Below are 25,645 nucleotides of genomic sequence, written 5' to 3' on the forward strand. Positions count from 1 at the left end.
TTGCTTCTTACGTGGCTCCAAAAAAAATCTGACTTGGTTATTCACTAGCTATTACAAACTGTTATACTTATTTTAGTCCTGCAATCCACTTTGAATCTTGTATTGGACCTAGGACAAAAACGAGCATCTACACACATCTTAATTAAATAAAAACGTAAGCGATCATATCTTAATTAAATAAAAAAACGAAAGTGACTATCTTATGTTTTTTGAAATCAATGACAAAAAGCGGACATAACACAAACATAAATGAGCATTCGTGTAATTAGCCCTTAAATTTATTATAATATAATAAAAATTAAATGGGTTGAATGGTAAAGTAATTCTACTGGCCGTCCAATTGATGTATACGATGTCCTAATTCATACCCTTATGTGCTAGGAATCCTTGTAAATTGCATTGGAAGCAATTTCTTGATATACACAACAACAAAAAAACATAAATTCCTTACACTATCCCATTTTATCACCTTCACCAAAATCATAGTCCCGTCCAGTTGAACGCTCAAGCTAAAGACCAAAAAGTACACTAAAAATATAGTACCCACCACACCACATTTTTTCACCTCAAATTTAAGTTAAAAAAAATGGAATTTTTGTGTTGTAAATTTGCATATCCTATGTTGAATTTCATCACTTGGATTGATAACTTGACACCCCTTACCCAATTTTGTTTCTTTTGTAACGGTGGGGTCAATTAAAAGCTCCCAAAAGAGTCGTGTCTTATCTCTCCCACTAGATTCTCCCTTGCTGCCATAGTTAACTACCTTTTATTTTATTTTGTTATTTTTTAACTATAAAATATTAAAGCAAAGCAAAGCAAATCAATAGCTTCAATGCACAACCTAGTATTTTGAGTGTGGAGACCAAAGAAACATTAAAGATAGTGAATGAATGAAGAGATGGAGACTTTGTTTTTTTTCCCGTAGAATTCTAAGTTGCTCCACCAAATCCAAGATTTTGGACGCTGGGAAATATGCCTATTGACCATTAGTTGGATGCAATTGCAAAGGGGAGGGAGTTTGGCAAATACAAAAAGGGGAAGATGCTGGTAAAGAAGGCTTGGGATGGAAGCCCTTTCCATGGAACCTTTTTCTGCTATTGCTTGGATTAGAATCAAAGTCAGAAAATCCTACAGAGACTCTCCAGAGAGAGAAAGAGAGCTAACTTTCACGTCAACCTATCTAACATAAATTTTTCAAATGCCCATTTTTATTGCTAGGAAGACTAGACTCCCCAACTTACCCAACTTTGAAAGAACTCTCCCAACTAAACGAGAAGGGGAAAAAACATTCACATTCTCTCTTTTTTTTATTTCTCAAGAAAAGAAACATTCATATTCCTACTTATCTGTAAAAGGGTAATTAGCAAACTGCAAATGTTACGAAAGTTATGTCTTTATTCTAGTTCAAAGAGAGTTGAAGGATAGTACCTTGTTTGAATCAAATACCAAACATGGCAAAGAGATCAGATTTCGCCCAGAAGCTGTTAGATGATCTTCGTTTGAGGAAGGAGCGGATGGCCGCCTCTCAGAACTCAAAGGGTTCAAATCCAATGGTTGCAGGTGAGCGTTTCCTGAAATCTCTGCTAAAAACACACTTGGTTGGGGATGAATCAAAGAATTCCAATATCCTTAAAAGACATCAATCTAAACCCTGTGGTGAATAAGAATTTTTTATGGATCATGGTTCTTATGCACCATCTTCTGGAAGTTAGAAAAACAGGAGGCATGACTTACTGCTGCACTTTTATGAAACTTACGAATGCAAATTAAAAAAAAACACACAAATATACAAATTATGCACATGCATTCCATTGTTGAAACGGTTCAGTTTAGCACTGATTACTATTCTTTCTCTTGTTTCTTTCGGGAGATACGTTTTCACATCCCCTGCTACCATCCAAGTCTCAAAGCAGTTGTTGATTCTACTCTCTTACCTGACAAAACCAACCACACAATTATGCAACAATTCTTTGCTTTGGTGACGTTGATCAAAGAAGCTAAGAGAGTGTAGAATCCTTTGATCTTTTCTTTATAAGGCAGCCCAGTTTTGTCTAGCATTTGTTGTGCAACATAATTGCTCCACCCTGCTAGGCTGCTACCTCTTATAGACTAGTTGTCTCCAACTAAGAATCTGAACCATTTCACCTATAGTAAAACTTAAAAATGAGAGATCTTTTGCTGCATAGTATGAAATAGAGGAAAGAATCTCTGAACGAGTTTAAAATAATGCAATGATATAAGAAAATGCTTACACAGGAGAAGTTATCAGTTTGGTGGCGCTAAGTAATTGAATACCGTGTAAGGCTAGACTCATGAAAAATAAAGCTTTAGCAAGTTGGCTAGTGAAACCCCATCAGCAAGAAACTTTAATGTATAATTTTAGTCCATTTCTTTTGTTGCGTGTTTGAGCAGATACATATGCATACTCCAAGGAAACCTATAAATCATCCAGGGACCCAAAGGCAGTCAAAGCTGTAAGTTTCCCCGTCTAAAGTATAGTCTTTTCATACAACAAGATTAATTACTTAGCACAATTTCATTTAGTTCAATGTTTGGCTTCCTTCAGACTGGTTTTAGAGCTGGAAGCACACAAAATAGGCCTATTGGAGGCAGGAAATCAGTCAGCACTGGGCAGGCATCGAATCAGATTGTTCCTTTTGGGGGAGGCAAGAAGCCAGAACAAATGGGAGATCTGTCGAAGGCCCTAGCTTTCGCTCTTGAAAATGGAGGAAAGATAAGATCAGAGTCTTCGGGAACTAGTTCGATTTTCAGTTTTCTACAAACATTGGTAGGAGACAGATGGACTACAGGAACATGGAAGGAAGAAACAGAGCAGTAAGCAGGCATCAACCTTCAAGCAGCCAACTCCCTACTCTCTCTCATATCCATATTGAAGAAATATCAAGGGGTGCACAAAAGTTAAATCAGATCCTCCGGGCCTGCTCTAATGGCCTCAACTTTGACAGATATTCAATAGAAATTGGAAGGGAACTGTTGAAAGGAGCAATGGATTTGGAAGAGTCTCTAAGGTTGCTTGTAAACATGCAGGAAGCTTCGGATTACTTGATAACGCCTCAGAGAAAAAGTCGGTTAACATTGCTAGAGGAGGATGAAGATGATGATAAGAACACCGTCACAGTAGCCAATCAGAAGCAATTAGGTAGGCCAATATTTTCTTTTGATAGACCCTCGAGAAATTATAATGACATTCAAGAAGTTGCAAGAACAGAACTTAAGCTGAGGTTTGCAGATCTTACCTACTCTTCAGAGGTTAATAATTCCAAGCATGACAAGAAAGTTGCAACTTCCCCAAACTTACATTCTCACAAGCGATCAGTTAGCTATGGTGCAAACACAAAAACTCTCACTGCATTCTCAGAACAAACTCACTCAACTCCATTGCTGTCTAAACAAGAGAAGTCCAGAATTCCCAATGTAATCGCAAAGCTGATGGGGATTGATGAACTTCCGGGAAATGTAGATTCAAAGGTCACCAAAAAAAAGGAGTCTGGAAATAAAAAATTAGAAGGGATAATTGCAAAGAGACCTGCACAGGAAAGCATCAAGAAAGCTGAACAAAGGACAAAAAATTCCACAACCCCAGTTCTCCCACCAGCAAAACAGAAGGAAACAATCGCCAGCAAGATTCCTCTGGCTCAGGATACAGTTGCATCACAAGCAGGAAAAACATTGGCAACTAGAAATGGTAGCACAAGGGTTGCTGTTCGTGACAAATTACCACCTCGAAAGGGCTTGGAAGACTTAGATTCTGTGACAAGCTCGAGAAAAACCATGATTAAGATAGACAAACAACAAAGTGACGTTGCCCAGCCGAATCATAGCTCTGAAAGTAGAAAAGTAATTCAGAAGGAAAGAAACCATGATGGTAAAGTGCACAGGGAGCAGAAGTACAATGAAAGAAGTGAAATCAAGGAACCAGTTTTCAAGGATGAGATGCAGCAGATACCTCTTGGAGATAAAGGATCAGAAGCTGCACTTACATTGCTCGAAAAACCAGAGTACAGCGAAAGCATGCTTCATGGGGAAAATAGTTTTGCTAACAAGCTTCTCCTAAGCAGTCAAAAAAATCTCCAATATAATCATGGATTTCAACAGGTTCACATGCTCCAAATATCAGAGCTTCAACAATCAGAAGAAAGGGAGCAACAGAAACTGAAATTGCAGGAGAAGAAACAAAAGAGACATGAATCAATATCCAGTAATATCTACAAACAAATATCTGGTGCAACCAATTTGCAAAAGAAGCAGCTGCAAATGAGTCAAGCAGCAACCACTAGGAAAGGCTCCACCGAACATGTTGATGCAACACAATTCAATGGACTAGCATATAGTAGGCTCCAAGAAAATCCAGCCGGCAATAGGAGTTCAAGAATTTTAAATTTCAGAGTTAAAGATTCATTAAGCAGAAACGCCAATCTACATTCTTCTCGAGGGGATAAAGAATCTGAATCAGCAAAAGCTCGCATCCCGTTTGCTTTGGATGAGAAACCTGTTCAAGTTCAAACAATGAATGTGAGAAGTGCAAAAGGACATAAACTCGGGGTCTCTGGAAAGATTAATGAAGTAATGACGAAAAAAGGTGCAAATGTTTATAACATGCCGAGAACCATGAAGCATCAAAGTTCTAATTTACAAGAGAGGAAACAGACAAGGCAGGAGAAACTTGCTATCCCACAGGAAGCAGAGCAAATGAAAGCCAGCAGGTCCGAAGATGTAGAAACGCTGATCATTAGACCCAATGTGTCAGGAGCAAACCTACAATCATCGCATGAAGACCGACTGCAGAAAGAAGCACAGCAAAATCCAACTTTGTGCTTTAACCTAGAAGATGGATGCCAAAGCCAAAGTGAACACGCTTTTGCTACAAAAGACAGCGTAAGATCACACCATAACTACAAGCATTAACCAACTATATTAGACGAAGTCACTCTCATAATTCTGAGTGGAACGCAACTGTTTTGATCTTATGCAGTGTCAGAATACAATGCCAATGGGTACAAAAGAACAGCAAGATCATAAACCTGATTTCGGCAAAGACGATGAACATGAGTTCAAGGATTGTGTACCTGATCCACAAAATAGTAAGTACAATTTTGCAGTTCCAATGTCTTTTCTCAAATTTTCCATGAAAGGTTTTTCTTATTTGCAGAAGGGTCTAGAAAAATGAGCCCACACCAACTAAAATTTAAAATAGGTGTTTATGCACACACATCAAGACAAACACATAAACAAACATGCATGAGTTTCCCACTTTATTTTATAGAACCTGAACCATAAAAAGTCCACTGCATGCATAAATATACCATCATCTTAAGGAAACTCCACTTTCTCCTAATCATTTTATCAATTAAGGCATGGTAGTGGCAGTATCAAATGCTCTCTTTTTTATTGTTCTGAGGAGTGGTTTTAAGGAAAACGGAACTTATCTGCTTAAGTTCATTGTTTTTTAGGAACTCGTGAAGAGAGCACGGAAACCTCTTGTATCCCACAGCCAGTGAATCAAAGGGCTTCTATACCAGAGATGCCAGAGCCACTAACAGAAAGTGAAAACGACCTCAAACAGATACTTATGAAAAGCCAACTATTTATGAACACGGCAGAGGCACTTTTCAAACTCAACATCCCTATAAGCATTCTTCATGCAAACAGTCACAACTATCACGACCAAGACAGCAAGCTAGTTTTAGACTGTGGCTACGAAGTAATAAAAAGGAAAGGAAGAAGGCAGGAAGTAAGTGTTCACCCATTTCTGAAGGTATCCATCACTTCATACAAAGCAAAATCCTTGGATGAGTTGGTCAAGCAAATGTGCAAGAACTTCGAAAAGTTGAAGTTATACGGAAGGGACGGAAGAGAAGACTCTCCTTTCGAAGACTACCTACCAAAAATGCTTGAGGCCGATGCCTACAACAAGGAAACAGACCTGAATTGTATGTGGGACTTGGGTTGGAACAATATCATGGTTGGGTTTCATGAGAAAGATGATGTTTTAAGGGATGTGGAGAAGTATGTGCTTAATGGACTTCTAGATGAGATTGCCAGAGATCTTTTCACAAGTGTGTGTGTTACAGTTTAATTGAGAATTTTAAAAATAGAAAATACCCAAAACTATTTAAGCGTAATTTGTTTAAGGTTTCTGTCTGTATCATTGAGAAAAATTTTCCACATTTTTTTTCTTTCCCTGTAAAGTACCTAAAACTGTTATTCTTATTTGCATATTTCCAATTTTCAATTGTTTTGCATATAAATAAATGATTGATTCATCCCTCACTCTCTCCCTTCTTCCCTTGAAACCGCTGTTTATCTACTTCCTTATACATTTTAAGGCGACTTTTATCACAAATCTAAATACGTTTATTAATAACCTAAGAAACGTTTAAATCATAAGGGGAAAAAACACAAATACAAAAAGGATTATAGGATCGTAATAGAAAAACGGTGAAGCTTACCTGATCTTGCTCTAGAAGAAAATGAAAGATAGATTAGCTGCACCCAAAATCTGCTCCACCGGTGGATCCAAATCCACCAGCTCCTCTAGTATTAGAATCCAAATCCTCAACATCAAAAACATCAGGCGCTTTTAACCTCTCAATAATTAGCAGCGCAATTCTACCACCCACTTTCACTTCAAAATCAATGTCTGAGTGGTTGAACAATATTACCCCAAGAGGTCCCCTGTAATCAGCGTCGACCCACTTCAATGGAATGCTTCCAAGCCAAGCCAGACCTCGGTGCTACAAAAGAAACAAAAATTAGAATCCAACATATTATACAAGTAGAAAAATCAAATCATACTAAATCGAAAGACAAGAATAAAATTCAAATTCGAGAATAATAGAAAATTTATTCCAACACGAGTAGGTTCCTTCGGGTATTGAAATGCTTAGATCAGTAGCAACCATTGCTTTTCCTCTGGCTGGCACTTTGATTTCGACTGCACTGTGCCGGAAACAAAAAGACCACAAAAATGTACTGAAAACCAAAGGTTACCTTGACAGATCGCATCCAGCAGCGAGAGGAGATCCCCTTGAGGGCAACACGACTTCATCAGAGCTTTTTTCACTCTCAAAAGGGAGACTGGACCTTGAGCAACTTCATAAACTGAGCCTCTTTGGGGTCTTGTTGGGACGGCTCTCTAATTTCAGGGCTGTTATTAATTTCAGCCATTGCTAGGGATCTTGAGAACGGAATGAAAACAAACGGATTGTTCCAACAAATGCAAATGGGCGCCAAAAAAAGGGTAAATTGTAATTATGAATGTTTGCGTAAAAAAATTATTATTAAAGTTTGAAAAACTTACAGAAATATTAATGAGGGTAAAATACATCATTTCTTAATTTTATTTTTTCTTCTATTTTATTAATTGTATTTTCAAAATTTTCAATTAGTCATCAAACTTTCGGATCGCTATCATTTTTGTTTAAGTATGTTTTATAATTTTTTGATATAACAAATTAAGGCAAAATGTTTTTTGGACTTAAATTAAATTTATTCAAAATTTTCAAAAATAATTCAAAGTCCTTTAAAAGTGAATTTGAGCACAAAATTGATTTTCACGTACGAAGTATCTAAACTGTTCTTACAGTATGAATATTATATGAACAATATTGATATTGTTCATGTGGTATCGATACCTAAGTTAAGAGAAATATCGATACTCTCAAGGTAGCATCAATACTACTAGCATTGCTCAAATTCCAGAATACAAAAATGGTACGATACCCAAAGGGTACCGATACTACTTTACATAGTAGTATCGATACCATAGGCTTTGTATTGATACCGTTAGGCCCAACGGCTAGTAAACACTAGTTTTATTTAAATATTACAAAGGTAGTACTCATACTTCCTATAGGAGTAGCGCTCTAACGTATGGAGTAGGCAGGGTGCTTTAATATCATGCTGAGTGCTTTAACGTTGGGAGTAGAAAGGGGAGACAGTGTTCATGCTGAGCGCTTCAACGTTAGGAGTAGGCATGGGAGACAGAGTTCATGTCGAGCGCTTCCATAAGGGAGTAGACAGGATGACTTGATCTGATGTCGAGCGCTCCAACGTGTGGAGTAGACAAGGTGCTTTAATATCACGCTAAGTGCTTCAACGTTGGGAGTAGGCAGGGGAGATAGAGTTCATGCCGAGCGCTTCTAGAGGGGAGTAAGCATATATGACCTAATCTGATGCCGAGTGCTCCAATGTGTGGAGTAGGCAATGTGTTTTAATATCACGCCGAGCGCTTTAATGTGTAGGGTAGGAAGGGAAGATAGAGTTCATATTGAGCGCTTCAACGTGTGGGGTAGGCAGGGAAGATAGAGTTCATGTCGAGCGCTTCCAGAGGGGAGTAGGCAGGATGACATGATCTTACGCTAAGCGCCCTAACATATTGAGTAGACAGGGTGAAAAAATTTTATCTTACACAAAGATGCTTAATTTGTGAAGTTTGTGTAAGGGCGCATGTTGTTTTAACACAGATGTGTTCATTAAATGTTCATGCAGAGGCGTTTTGTTCTTGATGGCACAAGGGATATTGATTTATAATCTTTACGCATGAGTTCATATTCTTCGTGGCAATGTGATACTTAATTTCTTTATATTGTGTACAACGCTCGTTTTTTTGAGAACGTTGGTGCTCATTGGGTTTTTGAGGAAATGAGGAACATGAGTAGATGGGCTAGGGGACCATAACAATGTTGAGTTAAGATCTGAAGTGGGTTGAGAAATCATCGAATTGAAAAAGGGTTTGATGGTGACTCTAATAATTTGCGAGTTACTAGGTGACCAGATCAAATGGTCCATTATATATGTAGGAATTGGTTATTCATGCAGACACACCATCTATGTGGCTAATGCACTGAGTTTGGACAAAAGGGTACAAAAAGGTAATTGTGTCAATAAAATATTATTAGACATTTTATTAATTGTAGGGAAAATATCGTGAAGCATGTTTGGACTTGTGATGAGGACATCACCAAAAGTTGGGTGAGCAAATAGTCGAGGCACGCATGAATGGATTAAGTGTTCAATTCATGGGTATGAGGCACAAGGATGTTCATGAAGAGGGCATCATGAGATCGAGTGGAGGAGAATGTAGAGCTATAAATGTAGAGCGGTATTATAAATAATATTCATGACGAGGTTGTCATGAGAACAAGTGGGGGAGAAGAAGGAGTCGCAAGATGTGGATTTGAAAAGAATGGTTTGAGCAAGGCAAATCACTTGGCATGGTTTTAACAAGTGACAATCATAGAGAATGGTAAACCTAAGGTACTTTGGTATCTTGATAGGAGGTATTTGAATTTGTGTTATATTTATATTAGAAACTGTTCTTGAGATGGTGTATTTGGAGTCGTATTATATTTTTGGCTAACAACGGTGTTTTTTAGTGGTGGTTTGTGTTTAGTAATGAAACATATATATCATTACTATTGTGGAAGCCTTGGACAAGAATAAAGGTGGGCGGGCCTTTATTCTTTATTGGAGATGTAGTTTGGATTGTGTGTCTATGAATGGTCGAGAGGACCTCAGTTGGGAAATGTATAGCATGTTTGAATGTTCATATGTTTAGAGTCAGTATGGTACCTTTGGGAGTGATTACCCTTACCTTGTCATGAGTGACGCATCTCGGGAGATGCCGCTAAGTGGTAGGTATACAAAGGGTGACACATCAAGTGATGCACCATATGGTTTGGAATGATGTGAATGTATTCGAGATGTTAGACATAACAACAAGGGTTCCTCAAGGTTATATCCTTAGATAGAATAAGAATAAGCTCGATAGCACTGAGAGGAAAAAAAGGTAAATGGGATCCCAAATGATACGTCCCTGACATCCTCCCCCACTCACTTTGGTCGATTTCCTCATCGACACAAACCATATCTTAGTTACCGTGTTGCATAGAGTTGACCATTCTCATGAGGTCTATCGCTTGCCCTCACAAACTAAGATCATGATTCATTCCATGAGATACCAAACTTACATTCTTTTCCTCTCAGTACTATCGAGCTTGTTCTTATTCCATCTAAGGATATAACCTTGAGAAACCCTTGTTATGTCTAACATCTCGAATACATTCACATCATTCCAAACCATATGGTGCATCACTTGGTGTGTCACCCTTCACATACCTACAGTTTAGCGGCATCTTCGGAGATGTATCACGTATGACAAGGTAAGGGAAATCACTCTCAAAGGTACCATATGTGTCACAACAACATAAAGACACTTATGACGATCCACGTCTTCCCTTTATATGGCGCTAGCTCGGATAGAACCCGTGAAGGCGCGGATGACGATATGTGCTTTATAGCCACCGTGTTAGAAAGGGTGCTAGATCAGTAATATTTGAGAAAATGGTGTCTGACATGTAATTATTGATTGTAAGGTGATATTTCAGTAAAAACGCTTTTGTAATAGGCTGTTCAAGTTAAAGAAAAATGTAAATGGTTTGGTTCACAGTCACAAAGAGAGGTTGGTTGTGAAAGATTACTCACAGGTACCTGGGAAAGACTCTAGAGACACGTATAGCCCTGTTGTCATGTTCTCCACCCTGAATGTCATGTTGGCGTTAGTAATGGAAAAACATTGGGAGTTGAGACAAGTCAATATTAACAATATGATGGGATTTTCGGACGCTTGAATCGATAACTGGAAGTGCTTGCAAAGAGGGTCGGGACGGTTTTTGTGTTTAGGGAGTAAGGAGATTGAAATATAGAAAATTGCACAGTGATTTATAGTATTTCGACTTCTCAACTAAGTCTATATCTACTACCTTAGCTCCTCACCAAGGATTTCCAACAAATTCACTAATTTGTTCTTTCTTTTTAAGGACAAAGAGATAACCTTTACAACTCCCTAGTTTTTCACTGGATAAACTAGAACCTTTCCCTAGCTTTTACACGGGCTTAGCTATAACCTTTCCACTTCACAAAAGAATAAAAGAAGTAAACAAATAAACCTCTCAAAGGTAGGTGTTTACAAGAATTAAGCTTACAAGAACAATATGTACAAGAGAAAATGAAAATAAGAATGAAAAATTTCTTCTCTTGTGTTTGATTGCTTGGATATTTATTCTCTTGCTTCTTCAAGTGTCCTCAGCTTGTATTTATAGCTTGAAATGAGTTTGAAGTCGTATATAGTCGTTGGGGATGTTTTGGAGTTGTTTGGGGATGATTTTTCTGCAATAATAGGTTATCCATAATAGGGTGCATAAGTACACTATCAAGGTGCATCAGTACCCCTTCATTAAATTCAAATAAACTAGTCGTTACTAGCCGTTGCAGCCATGGTGCATGGATGCACTAAAGGGTGCATCGATACACTGTGCATGGATACACTGCAAAATGCATGGATGAACTTCAGGGTGTATGGATACACTTTGACACCCTTTAGCATTTTTGCTCAAATACGAATTTAATGGACTTAGTTTATCCGGAAGTGCTTGCAAAGAGAGGTCGGGACGGTTTTAGTGTTTAGGGAGTAATGAGATTGAAAGATAGAAAATTGCACAACGATTTATAGTATTTTGACTTCTCAACTAAGTCTACATCCACTACCTTAGCTCCTCACCAAGGATTTTCTAACAAATTCACTAATTTGTTCTTTCTTTTAAAGGACAAAGAGATAACCTTTACAACTCCCTAGTTTTTCACTGGATAAACTAGAACATTTCCCTAGCTTTTACACGGGCTTAGCTAGAACCTTTCCCTTCACAAAAGGATAAAAGAAGTGAACAAATAAACCTCTTAAAGGTAGGTGTTTACAAGAATTAATCTCACAAGAACAATATGTACAAGAAAGAATGAAAATAAGAATGAAAAACTTCTTCTCTTGTGTTTGATTTCTTGGATATGTGTTCTCTTGCTTCTTCAAGTGTCCTCAGCTTGTATTTATAACTTGAAATGAGTTTGAAGTCGTATATAGTCGTTGGGGATGTTTTGGAGCCGTTTGGGGATGATTTTTCTATAATAATAGGTTGTCCATAATAGGGTGCATCGGTACACTATCAAGGTGCATCGGTACCCCTTCGTTAAATTCAAATAAACTAGCCGTTGCAGCCAGGGTGCATGGATGCACTGCAGGGTGCATCGGTACACTTGGGGTGCATCAATATACTAATTGAATTCGGTGTTTGAGCAGTCACAGGTGCATGGATACACTGAATGGTGCATCGATACATTGTTCATGGATACACTGCATAGTATATGGATGCACTGCAAGGTGTATGGATACACTTTGACACCCTTTAGCATTTTTGCTCAAATCCGAATTTAATGGACTTTGAATTATTTTTGAAACCTTTTTAAAAACTTCAAATAAATTCAAGTCAAGTCCAAAAACATTTTGTCTTAAATTTGTTATATTGAAACGTAATTCAACACAATGCCTACATGAATGGAGACCTTGAGGAAGATATCTACATACAACAGCCTCATGGGTTTGAAGAGTGGTCGACCGATGGCACAAGACTGGTTTGCAAACTGCAGAAAAGCTTTGTATGGTTTGCGACAGGTGCCCTGGAACTGGCATTCAAAATTGAAAGATCATGTGTTGAAAATGGGGTTTAAGGAATCAAGAGCTGACACTTCACTGTTTATAAAAGAGGATATAAAAGAGGAGAAGGGTTTTTTTTTATATATGTATTAATGTATGTCGATGATATGGTCATAATCGAGTCTTCGAGTGAGATAATTTAGGAAGTTGTTAAGCAACTTAACATGGCTTTCTCGTTGAAAGATCTAAGACAGTTGGAGTATTTTCTCGACATAGAGGTCAAGCGTTCCACAGACTGCCTTATGTTGAGCCAGATAAAATTTGTTGTTGAGTTATTAGGCCAAGATGTTAGGTGCTTCGTTAGTTCCTCTGTCGATGATTTTAGCTTCAAAACGGATCTAGAACTCTAATAAGAAGCTGAGTGATGCTACAAAATATCGCAACATTGTTGGATCTTTACTGTATGTTTGCCACACGCACTCGGATATCGTGTTTAGTGTAAGTAAAGTTACCCAGTTTATGTATGAACCTCATGAAAGTCACATGGTTGCAGTCAAGCGAATTTTACGTTATTTGGATGGCACGTTGGATCATGATATATTTTCTTACACTGGGTCGTCTACTCTTCGCGTTACAACATTTGTTGATGCTAATTGGGGTGCAAGTTCGAATGATTGGCGCTCTACTTAAGGAATTTGTGTCTTCATAAGGGATAATCTGGTCGTTTGGGATTCAAAGAGATAGAAAGTTGTATCACGATCAACCATGTAGGCTGAGTATATGAGTGTTGCATATGTGGTTATAGAGGTTACATGGGTTCAGGCCTTGCTTGAAGATATGAAGGTAGCTTCATTAGAGGTACCAGTGGTCTGGTGAGATAACTCCAGTACAGTTGCTCTGAGTGCGAATCCAGTGTACCGTGCTCGGGCTAAGCATATAGATCTTGTCCTACACTTTGTAAGGGATAAAGTCACCGCCAATAAGCTGCATGTAAATTATATCCCAGCTAGTCACCAGGTGACTGATAGACTAACTAAAATGTTGTCTCGTGGTCTGCTTGAAATGTTTAGAGAGAGGCTGTAACACCCCTAACCCGTACCCGAATATGAGTCTGAGATGTCACATTACCTTTTTAAAACACCTTTATTACAAAATAACGACATTTGGACTTATATTAAGAAAATACGATAATATACATATATTAATACACATTTACCAAAATACTCAGAGCATACACAACTTAACCCTTTAGATACATGCCAACATCCATTTACATAACAAAATGACCTACTGATAAGTTGTTTCTGATCTGATAGTGCAGGAGTAATGCTGTTAACTGTTTATCCTGTCTCTTCTACTTCTCGGATCCTTCGCGTGAAACACTCACACGCTAAGTCATAATAATAATATTAATAATAATAATAGTAAGGAACTGTAATGAAAATGTCATAATGATATGAAATGAAATGAAATCGTGTACTTAATCAATGTAGTTATATCACCATGATCCTTATCCGTAATCATATTACATTAGCATTCATGAATTTGTATTAATAAGTTATTGGCCCATGCTACCATACGGAGAACCTAAGGTATGTGAGTATTGTGAGGTTGTGTACTATGCTGTCACCACAGCTCGTATAAATTGCACCGAAGTGCCGCGTAGAAATTTGTCCCTAAAGACCGCGTAGAATTTGTCCCGAATGACCACATATAAACTCCTTAAGAATCATATACATATACCAAGGATCAATTATGTGTCTCAAAAGACCTCATAAATGTTCCAAAGAATATATATATATATCTCGAAGGACCACGTAGACCCTCTACTCTTGGCATGCCAACTATACCTACAGTTCTCATCTACGAAACATGGGCTTTTACAATTCACATAATTTATATCGCATAGACATGTCATTTCCATACCTTTATCACATAAACATTTCATTTTCCATAACTTTATCACATAATTCATATAATATGTATTCATGTCAAGTATCATAACATGAAATGTGATCATGTATCAAATATTGAATCTAGACTTATCACAAGTCTAGAACAGAATATAATACTATATTCATGCTATGCATATGCACTCACCTATATTTCCTTGTTTTTTCCTCGATCGACCTTACTTGTCGATTGTTCCATAACTCGTTTAGGCTCGATATCTACATAGTAATTCATTGATACTTATCAGTATACTAATTAGTATATTCTAAGCTATCATTTCTTAGGCTAAAAGAAAATTCATTTTTCATCTTTTAATGGAGGTATGCATCGATGCACTACACCATGCATCAATGCATAAATCCTATTCGATGTTTGTATTTAATGGTGTACATCGATGCACTCCTTATGCATCGATGTATCGATGACATTCGATGTTTTCTTTTAAATTAATGCATCGATGCACTTCATGTGCATCGATGCACCTTAAACAATTTCTGGGATTTATCATTGATGCATCGGTGCACAATGAATATGCATTGATGCACATTGCCCAAAATTGTCATTTTAGCACGAAAACCTCTTCTTAGTCTACTTAACACTTTATATTTCCCCTCTTTTTATATACCTAACTTGCATCCTCTTACTTAAACTCATTGTTATCCATTTCATACTTCTAAAACTTAGAAATCCGATTCTCCATATAGAATTTAAGAATCTAACCCAAATTCCAACATGTTCTAATTTGAATTCTAACACCTCCTACTTCTTAGTTAGCTTTATGACAAGTCAAAACTCACTTCTAATTCTTATTATGAGCTCTAATCCAAGATTTCACTTTTCTACCTCATTTCTTTGATTCTTCATATTCTCCTCATCTTATGGTTTTAAGATAATCTAACCTTTCCTTAAGCTTAGTTATCAACTAAGGATCAATAAACAACCTTAAATTCATCAAGAATTTGATCACAAGAAAACTCACATTTAGCTTGGCTTCACGGCAGAGAAGAAGAAGGAAGAAGAAAGAAATATCCAGAACCTTGTTTCTCTCATTAGCTTTCCACGTGGATTTAAATATCCTCAACTATCATTTAATTATTTTTCCTTGTCAAAAGACTCATTTTCCCTTTTAGTTCCCCTTGCTTTGCTAATTGATACTACACCAAATATTTCAATCAATTCCTTCAACTTTTAATTTATCTACTTTGATCGCTAAATTTTCACAATTTAATCACTAACCCGGTATGGAGGATGTTACAAATCTCCCTCCTTTAAGAAAATTCACCCTCGAATTTTAATTGTACGAACAGATGGGGATACTGAAGTCGTATATCTTCTTCACGTTCCCACATGGCTTCTTCTACCTTGTGATTTCTCCAAAGAACCTTGACTAATGGAACCGTCTTATTCCTTAATTATTTTACTTCAAAAGCCAATATTCTCACTGGTTCTTCTTCATATGTCAGATCCGATTGGACTTCTACTTGTTCTGGTGCAACGATGTGAGAGGGATCGGACCTATATCTTCGTAACATGGACATATGGAAGACGTTATGGATCTTCTCCATTTCTGGTGGCAAGGATAACTGATATGCCACGGGTCATATCCTCTTAACAACTTCATATGGCCCAATGAATCTAGGACTTAACTTTCATTTCCGACCAAAACGTAATACTTTCTTCCAGTGAGATACTTTAAGGAAAACTTTATCTCCAACCTTGAACTCAATCTCTTTTCTTTTAAGATTAGAACAGGACTTTTTCCGATCAGATGCCACTTTGAGGTTATGCTGAATTTCTCGAAATTTCTTTTCTACATCTTGAATTAAATCCGGACCAAGAACATTTCGATCTTTGAGTTCATACCAAATTAATGGAGTACGATATTTCCTTTTATATAATGCCTCATACGGGGCCATCTTTATACTGGACTGATAACTATTGTTATAAGCGAACTCTGCCAATGGTAAATACTTTTCCCATGATCCTTTGAATTCTATTATGCATGCTCTCAACATATCTTCCAAGATCTGAATAGTTCTCTCGGATTGCCCATTAGTCTGAGGATGAAAAGTCGTACTAAAGTTTAAACGAGTTCCCAACGCTCCATGCAAGGATTTCCAAAATCTCGAAGTGAATCGAGGATCTCGATCAGAGACTATGGAAACATGCACTCCATGCAATCTAATAATTTCTCTAATATATAGTTCCGCGTACTTTTCCATAGAGAAATTTGTTCCAACCAGAAGGAAATGCTCTGACTTAGTCAATCGATCAACAATTACCCAGATTGATTCTCTTTTGTTCGGAGTCAAGGGTAGCCCCGAAACAAAATCCATCGTCAAATTTTCCTATTTCCATTGAGGAATGTAAAGCGGTTGCAATAATCCTAACGGAACTTGATGCTCATCTTTGACTTGTTGACATATCAAACACTTAGACACAAATTCGGTGATGCTTCGTTTCATCCCTGACCACCAAAATCGATCCTTCAAATCCATATACATCTTGGTTCCACCTGGGTGCATCGTTAATGGACTGCAATGAGCCTCTACTAATATTTCTTTCTTCAAATCTTCATTGTCGAGTATTACAATTCTTCCTTTATAATACAAATTTCCATCTGACTTAACCTCAAAGTCTTTAATCTCTTTGCTCTTTACTTGTTCAATTCTTTTCAAACACATTTCATCCTTAATTTGCAATTCTCCTATTTGTTCCAACCATGCTAGTTTAGGTTTTAACTCTACACATAGACCACCATCTCCAGTTAAATATAATCTTGCATCCATAGCTCGTAAGGCTGCAAACGTCTTTATACTCAAAGCATATGCTACCACGTTAGCCTTTACAGGATGATAGTCAATTATCACATCATAATCATTTAAGAACTCTACCCATCTACGTTGCCTCAAATTCAGCTCTTTTTGAGTCATCAGATACTTCAAACTCTTATGATCCGTATATAAGTAACAACGCTCTCCATAAAGATAATGACGCCAAATCTTGAGAGCGAACACCACGACAGCCATTTCTAAATCATGGGTAGGGTAATTCTTTTCATGTAGTTTCAACTGTCTCGATGCATACGCTACCACCTTCCCTTCTTGCATTAATACACAACCCAAACCATTATGAGATGTGTCACTGAATACTACAAAATTCTTGCCAGATTCTGGTTGAACCAATACAGGAGCTTCTGTCAAAATTTTCTTTAAAGCTTCAAAGCTATCTTGACATTCAGGAGTCCAAGCAAACGGTACGTTCTTTCTCATCAACTTCATTAAGGGCAGCACTATCATCAAAAAATTCTTAACGAATCTTCGATAATAACCGGCAAGTCCAAGGAAACTCTTTGGAACTTCCCAGTCCATTATAGCTTTTATCTTTTGAGGGTCCACCCGAATCCCCTCAACAGAGATCACATGCCCCAAGAAAATTACTTCCTTTAGCCAAAATTCACATTTGGACAGTTTGGCATAAAGCTTCTTATCTTGAAGAATTTGCAAAACTATTTGCAAATGAGCGCTATGCTCTTCAATGGACTTCGAGTAAACTAGTATGTCATCAATAAAGACAACAACAAACTGGTCCAAATAGGGCTAAAAAATCCTGTTCATGAGATCCATGAAAGCAGCAGGTGCATTCGTTACTCCGAATAGCATTACGATGAATTCATAATGATCATATCTCGTTCTGAAAGCTGTCTTCGGAATATCTTTCTCCTGAATATTCAATTGGTGATAACACGAACGTAGATCGATCTTCGAAAGTACCGAAGCTCCTTTTAACTGATCAAACAAATCATCAATACGCGGGAAGGGATACTTATTTTTAATTGTCACATTATTAAGATGTCGATAATCAATACAGAGACGCATTGACCCATCTTTCTTCTTAACAAATAACACCAGAGCTCCCCAATGCGACACACTTGGTCGAATAAATCCATTCTCTAACAGCTTTTGCAATTGATTCTTTAACTCTTGCAATTCTTTCGGAGCCATCCGATAAGGTGCCATTGCAATTGGAGCGGTTCCTGGCATTACTTCAATTTGGAATTCTACCTCTCTATCTAGAGGTAATCCTGGCAACTCAGTAGGAAAAACATCAGGGAATTCTTGAACTATTGGAATCTCCTCTAGCCCTTTCTCTTTAGCTATTGAATCTATCACATTTGCAATAAATCCTTGACATCCTTGTAGCAACAGCTTCTTAGCTGACATAATTGATATTACATTTGCTAAAGGATTAAACCTTTCACTACTCACACTTATCTCTGTTCCTCCTAGACTCTTCAGGGTTACCTTTTTCGATCCACAATTAACATCTCCATAGTAACAGAACAACCAATCCATTCCCAGAATTACTTCGAATTCATCAAAAGGTAGTTCCATCAAATTAGCAGGGAATTCAATTCCCTAAATCCTTATGGGACATCCCTTACAGACTTTGTTCACATGAGCACTATGGCCTAAAGGATTAGTTACTATTATTTCATTACTCATAGCTTCTAAGGGAATCCTCAATTCCTTTACTAACTTACTTGTAATGTAAGAATAATTAGGACTCGGATCAATCAGTACCAATACTAATTTATCATACAGCTGAAAAGTATCTGCTATAATATCCGGATCATCACGGTCTTCACTTGTCTTTAAATTGTACACCCGTGCAGTTGATCAAACTTCAGGTTGAGCAGAGGATTCAGACTGGTTCCTTACTCTACCTCTTCCTCGTCCTCTCTGTGAGACAGAGCCAACTCTCTCAGATGAAGCAGGCTCACCAACCAATAACGGGAAATCCCGAATAAAATGTCCAGCATCTCCACAACGAAAACAAGCTCCAGAAATCATCCGACATGACCCAAAATGATTCTTCCCATAATGTTGACACTGTCTCGCTTGACTCTGAGTGGATCTCCCAGCACTAGATCCCACTGATTGCGTCTGTCTATGCCTCACTTGACTTGCTCCTCTAGCTGAGGATGCAACTGATTCAGATCTAGCTTGCGATCGAAATCCTGAGTCTCTTCCTCTCTTTGGTGGTGTTGAGCTGGGAGAAGCACCCGTCCTATTTGATGTCTGAACTCTAAAATCCCTAAATCTCTCATTCTGAGCCTTCTCAAGAGCTTTTTCACGATTGATCACCTTCTGGAATGAGGAAAAATTCAATACTATCAGCATCTTTTTCAATCTAGGGCGTAAGCCCTCCACAAACCATTCACAAGCATCTTTTTCAGTAGGCACAAGCTCGGCTGTGAACCGACTCAGCTTGTTGAACTTGCATTCATACTCATATACAGAACGGTTCATCTGCTTCAAGTTCATAAATTCCTGCTTCATCTGCCGAATAAATTGATCTCCAATATACTTGTTTTTAAATTCCTCCAAGAACAAAGACCAAGTCAATTGGTCACTGGATATTCTCATGGTGACGTTCGTCCACCATATCCTCGCCTGACCCCTCAATAACGAGACAACTCCATCTAACTTCTCCACTTCAGAGCAGTGGAGACCATCCAACATGATTTTCAAATCATTTAACCAGAGATTCGCCACAACCGGACCTTCCTCGGCTTCTCCTTTAAATTAGGGAGCTCCTAAACCTCTCAACTCTTTTGCTACATTCATTCTTTGAGTTGGTGGAGTAGGAGGTTGAAGACGCGTCAGAATAGCGTCTAACGTTCTAAAGAATGTGTCTTGGTCTTGTACAGGCACTCCCTGAGATATCTGTCCTTCATCTTGCTTGGCCAAGGCAGGTGAATTACTGCTTTCAGCAGGCCTATCTTCTCCCACTTCACCTCGGGAGCTACTATGTCCGGACATCTAATAAAATAAACACATTATTCTATTAGCAAAACAACATACTCATATTATACCAGATCAGAAGTTCTCACTATTTGTTGGTATGTATCCCATTTAAAGACTCTATAAACTATGGTTTATGCCTAGAATCGGCTAAACCATAGCTCTGATACCATTAAATGTAACACCCCCAACCCGTACCCGAATATGAGTCCAAGATGTCACATTACCTTTTTAAAACACCTTTATTACAAAATAACGACATTAGGACTTATATTAATAAAATACGATAATATACATATATTAATACACATTTATCAAAATACTCAGAGCATACACAACTTAACCCTTTAGATACATGCCAACATCCATTTACATAACAAAATGACCTACTAATAAGTTGCCTCTGATCTGATAGTGTAGGAGTAATGATGTCAGCTGCTTATCATGTCTCTTCTACTTCTCGGATCCTACGCGTGAAACACTCACACGCTAAGTCGTCAACTTAGTGAGGCAATTTAATAATAATAATAATAATAATAATAATATTATAAAGGAAATGTAATGAAAATGTCATAATGATATGAAATGAAATGAAATCGTGTACTTAATCAATGTAGTTATATCACCATGATCCTTATCCATAATCATATTACATTAGCATTCATGAATTTGTATTAATAAGTTATTGGCTCATGCTACCATACGGAGAACCTAAGGCATATGAGTATTGTGAGGTTGTGCATTATGTTGTCACCACAGCTCGTATAAATTGCACTGAAGTGCCGCGTAGAGTTTTGCACCGAAGTGCCGCGTAGAAATTTGTCTCGAATGACCGCGTAGAATTTGTCCCGAATGACCACATATAAACTCCTTAAGAATCATATACATATACCAAGGATCAATTATGTGTCTCAAAAGACCTCACAAATGTTCCAAAGAATATATATATATATATATATATCCCGAAGGACCATGTAGACCCTCTACCATTGGCATGCCAACTATACCTACAGTTCTCATCTACAGAACATGGGCTTTTACAATTCACATAATTTATATCGCATAGACATATCATTCTCATACCTTTATCACATAAACATTTCATTTTCCATACCTTTATCACATAATTCATATAATATGTATTCATGTCAAGTATCATAATATGAAATGTGATCATGTATCAAATATTGAATCTAGACTTATCACAAGTCTAGAACAGAATATAATACTATATTCATGCTATGCATATGCACTCACCTATATTTCCTTGTTTTTTCCTCGATCGACCTTACTTGTCGATTGTTCCAGAACTCGTTTAGGCTCGATATCTACATAGTAATTCATTGATACTTATCAGTATACTAATTAGTATATTCTAAGCTATCATTTCTTAGGCTAAAAGAAAAGTCATTTTCATCTTTTAATGGAGGTATGCATCGATGCACTACACCATGCATCGATGCATAAATCCTATTCGATGTTTGTATTTAATGGTGTGCATCGATGCACTCCTTATGCATCGATGACATTCGATGTTTTCTTTTAAATTAATGCATCGATGCACTTCATGTGCATCGATGCACCTTAAACAATTTCTGGGATTTATCATTGATGCATCGGTGCACAATGAATGTGCATCGATGCACATTGCCCAGAATTGTCATTTTAGCACGAAAACCTCTTCTTAGTCTACTTAACACTTTATATTTCCCCTCTTTTTATATACCTAACTTGCATCCTCTTACTTAAACTCATTGTTATCCATTCCATACTTCTAAAACTTAGAAATCCGATTCTCCATATAGAATTTAAGAATCTAACCCAAATTCCAACATGTTCTAATTTGAATTCTAACACCTCCTACTTCTTCTTAGTTAGCTTTATGACAAGTCAAAACTCACTTCTAATTCTTATTATAAGCTCTAATCCAAGATTTCACTTTTCTACCTCATTTCTTTGATTCTTCATATTCTCCTCATCTTATGGTTTTAAGATAATCTAAGCTTTCCTTAAGCATAGTTATCAACTAAGGATCAATAAACAACCTTAAATTCATCAAGAATTTGATCACAAGAAAACTCACCTTTAGCTTGGCTTCACGGCAGAAAAGAAGAAGGAAGAAGAAAGAAATATCCAGAACCTTGTTTCTCTCATTAGCTTTCCACGTGGATTTAAATATCCTCAATTATCATTTAATTATTTCTCCTTGTCAAAAGACTCATTTGCCCCTTTAGTTCCCCTTGCTTTGCTAATTGATCCTACACTAAATATTTCAATCAATTCCTTCAACTTTCAATTTATCTACTTTGATCACTAAATTTTAAAATTTCACAATTTAATCACTAACCCGGTATGGAGGATGTTACAGAGGCGACAAATTCAAGCTTTCAGTGGAGAGCAAAAGAAGCGGGGAGAATATTGAAGGAAGTCATCGTGCATGTGTGCAATCCATGCACGTGGAAGAAATTGTTGTAATTTGTTGTAAGCTGTTAAGTTTCTTGTCGACAACAAGAGTAGTTAAGCCCTAACTGCATGTAACCAACTGCAGTTATATGGGTTCTTGGTGGTGTATAAAACGAGGTGTAGCTTTCAGTTGTGATTGATCAGGAATGAATTTTCATGCTTTATGATTGTTTTATTGTTCCTCGAGTGATATTTCAACATCCTTCAATGAAATGCAACTTGATGCCACCGTGTGCAGCAATCAAGTGCCAATGGGCGTAAGTAGCTTCAATGAACACCTTTTCTAGATTATCAGCTTTCAAGATCACATTATAATCAAACATTTAAAGTACGTATAGTGTAACTCTTATAACATCAAAAAGGACTGTACATTTTACTTCTTAATCGTCCAAAATGTGATTCTTCTCCAACACTAAAGAGGTAGATTACGAAATGTTAATCTCATTTATGATCTTTCTTATTTACCACGAACTCGTTTTTATATAGAAAAAAAGTAATGTAATTAAGTTTTTACCTTTTTCAGTATGGACTAACTATGAAAATTACCAAAATACAGAGATTAACTGTATATTTTAATCCAAATCGACAATGAAAATATAGTATATGACATTACGGCATAATGGCATGAGAGTGAAAAATTGAAAGAAAGAAAGAAAGAAAGAAAGAAAGAGAGAAATAATAATAATAAAAGAAAGAACATGGCTTTGCCAGTGCCATTCGTCCGATTCTTTAATGCTTAAAAGTTTTTTATATTTAAAGGAGGGTTAAGCTTACTAAACCCATCTCCATCTTTGGCAACTATCTTCTTCTTTTGTTCTCCGCTGTAAACAAGACGAAACGTTTCGAATCAAGCCTGCTGGCTTCGATGTTGTGATGGCGGCTTCTCTTAATTTGGGCGCTTAATGGCCTTTCTTCTGTGAATCTGTACTCTCTCATTTTCCGTTCCTTTTCTTTTCTTTGTTTCTTTATTTTTATTCAAAACATGTTTCTTCTTTTGTGAGATCAATGGTTCAAATCATGGCCTTAAATCTTTCTGATCTTGTACATTGTTAGTATTTCGTTTAATTCATCGCTTTTTCTCCTGGAATGGACTCGCTTTCTTGTAGATCTGAAGTGAATCTTTTCTTTTCTTTTCATACAATTCAATTCATTTTTGTTTCCATGGAGTGTTGCTTCTTTCTTTCATTAGAATATTAAAACATTTAACGTTTTCTTGAAGGATATACAAAATGCAGCGCTTGATAGTTGAACTTACTGCTACCCTTTTTGTTTATATTAAGTTTGGATCTTGCTTTATTGGGTTTCTTTTAGATCCCCCCAAATCTTCACTTCCACCATTTTGACCCCCTTCCTATAAAAGGAGTTTTGGGGGAAACTGTAATTTGTGTAGTTTAATGTAAAATGCAAGGGTTAATTAGCCCACTCAACTGATTGTGATTAAGAGTTGTTGAAGCTCTGAGTTAACCCTTACCTTTTTTTGTGCCTCTTTCTCTCATTGTTGTTGATCTTCATTATTATCTTTATAGCGGTCTAGAGAAATTAGTCATTATTCCCTGTCGTATGACTAGTTCAATGTGTAGCCAATGAATGCCAAAACAAAGAGTGCAATTGCTGTAATCTGTAACTATGTTTTAAAGAAACTTTTGGTCTCTAATTATTGCTGTCTTTCTGTTCCTATCATGATTGGTAAATGGTTTGCTTCAAGTGATACAGCTAATGTTTGTAGTTTACCCCAGGTTGAATTGGCATTAATCGAAGTCTGATCTTATCTCTGAAGAAATATGGATGTTGAGACACGGAAAAGATGGAAACTAGTGGTGCCTTGTATTTTGAAAAACAAATCAGCATCTCGTTGTTTATTCACAAAGGTGAAGCCATCTAGTTTCAATCCGGGCTGTGCTCCAGTGTATCTCAATGTCTATGACCTAACACCCGTCAATGGCTACTTCTACTGGGCAGGCCTTGGTATCTTTCATTCTGGTGTGAAAGGTACGCTTCCTTCCATTAACTTTATGCAGTCCATTTGTTCACTTTAAATCTGGAAAAGTTGATATAATTTTTAATGTCGGAATCTAGTTTTGTCCGGTGAAAGCCGATTAGTTTAACCGGAAGTATAATGTAGAAAGGATGAGTAGTTGTCCTCGTCATAGGGTGGGAGAGCACATAATAGTAAACAATGAACGTGCGTTGAATATGCAAAATATGTATTGTTATTACAGTTCATGGTGTGGAATATGCATTTGGAGCTCATGAGTACCCAACAAGTGGTGTTTTTGAGGTCGAACCACGACAGTGCCCAGGGTTCAAATTCAGGAAATCGATATTCATCGGGACTACATTGTTGGACCCTATCAAAATAAGGGAGTTCATGGAGCTTAATTTGGCAAGGTATCATGGAGATACGTATCACTTGCTCCTCAAGAACTGCAACCATTTCTGTAAGGATATTTGCTACAAGCTGACGGGGAAACACATTCCAAAATGGGTAAATCGACTGGCAGGGATAGGTATCCTTAATATCCTAGTGATCATTGTTATCACATCACTTACACACGCATTTTCTGGTGTCACATGCCTCGCCTTTTGTTTGTATTAGGTTCAATGTGCAACTGCGTTCTTCCCGAAGCCCTTAAGACTTCCGTTGTGCGGCACGATCCAAACTATCAACCATACGATAGTGACAAAAGGAGGCTGAGATGTGCCTTCAGTTGCCTATCTTCCATGTCCATGCAGCAAAAGTCTTTGTTACTTCTACAATCACCCTTAAGAGGCTGCTTACCTCCCTGGGATTCAAAGAAATCAAACAATGTTTTTCTGTTGAAATGATAAGAGCTTCTTTGCCATTCAAGTTTTACATTCACAATGATTGGAGAATTCTCTGTGTATCGTTAAAATCTGCATTTAAGATTTCTGA

At 37.3% G+C, this 25,645-nt stretch overlaps 1 protein-coding gene and 2 pseudogenes across 1 annotated transcript; 2 read left to right on the forward strand and 1 right to left on the reverse strand.

Annotated features, from left to right (window-relative positions):
* The first annotated feature begins 1,358 nt into the window (after window positions 1-1,358).
* LOC120113569 lies at window positions 1,359-6,159 on the forward strand (annotated as a pseudogene).
* A 347-nt stretch (window positions 6,160-6,506) lies between these two features.
* On the reverse strand, window positions 6,507-10,117 carry LOC120113571 (annotated as a pseudogene).
* A 14,198-nt stretch (window positions 10,118-24,315) lies between these two features.
* On the forward strand, window positions 24,316-25,634 carry LOC120113607 (deSI-like protein At4g17486). The gene is made up of 3 exons (XM_039134702.1): window positions 24,316-24,720; window positions 24,951-25,238; window positions 25,328-25,634. The coding sequence occupies exons 1-3, from the start codon at window positions 24,513-24,515 to the stop codon at window positions 25,555-25,557; spliced, it is 726 nt and encodes a 241-aa protein (XP_038990633.1). The 5' UTR covers window positions 24,316-24,512; the 3' UTR covers window positions 25,558-25,634.
* Window positions 25,635-25,645: the final 11 nt, after the last annotated feature.

This window comes from Hibiscus syriacus, unplaced genomic scaffold (genome assembly GCF_006381635.1).
Source record: "Hibiscus syriacus cultivar Baekdansim isolate YM2019G1 unplaced genomic scaffold, ASM638163v2 tig00110210_pilon, whole genome shotgun sequence".
Classification (NCBI taxonomy): Eukaryota; Viridiplantae; Streptophyta; class Magnoliopsida; order Malvales; family Malvaceae; genus Hibiscus; species Hibiscus syriacus.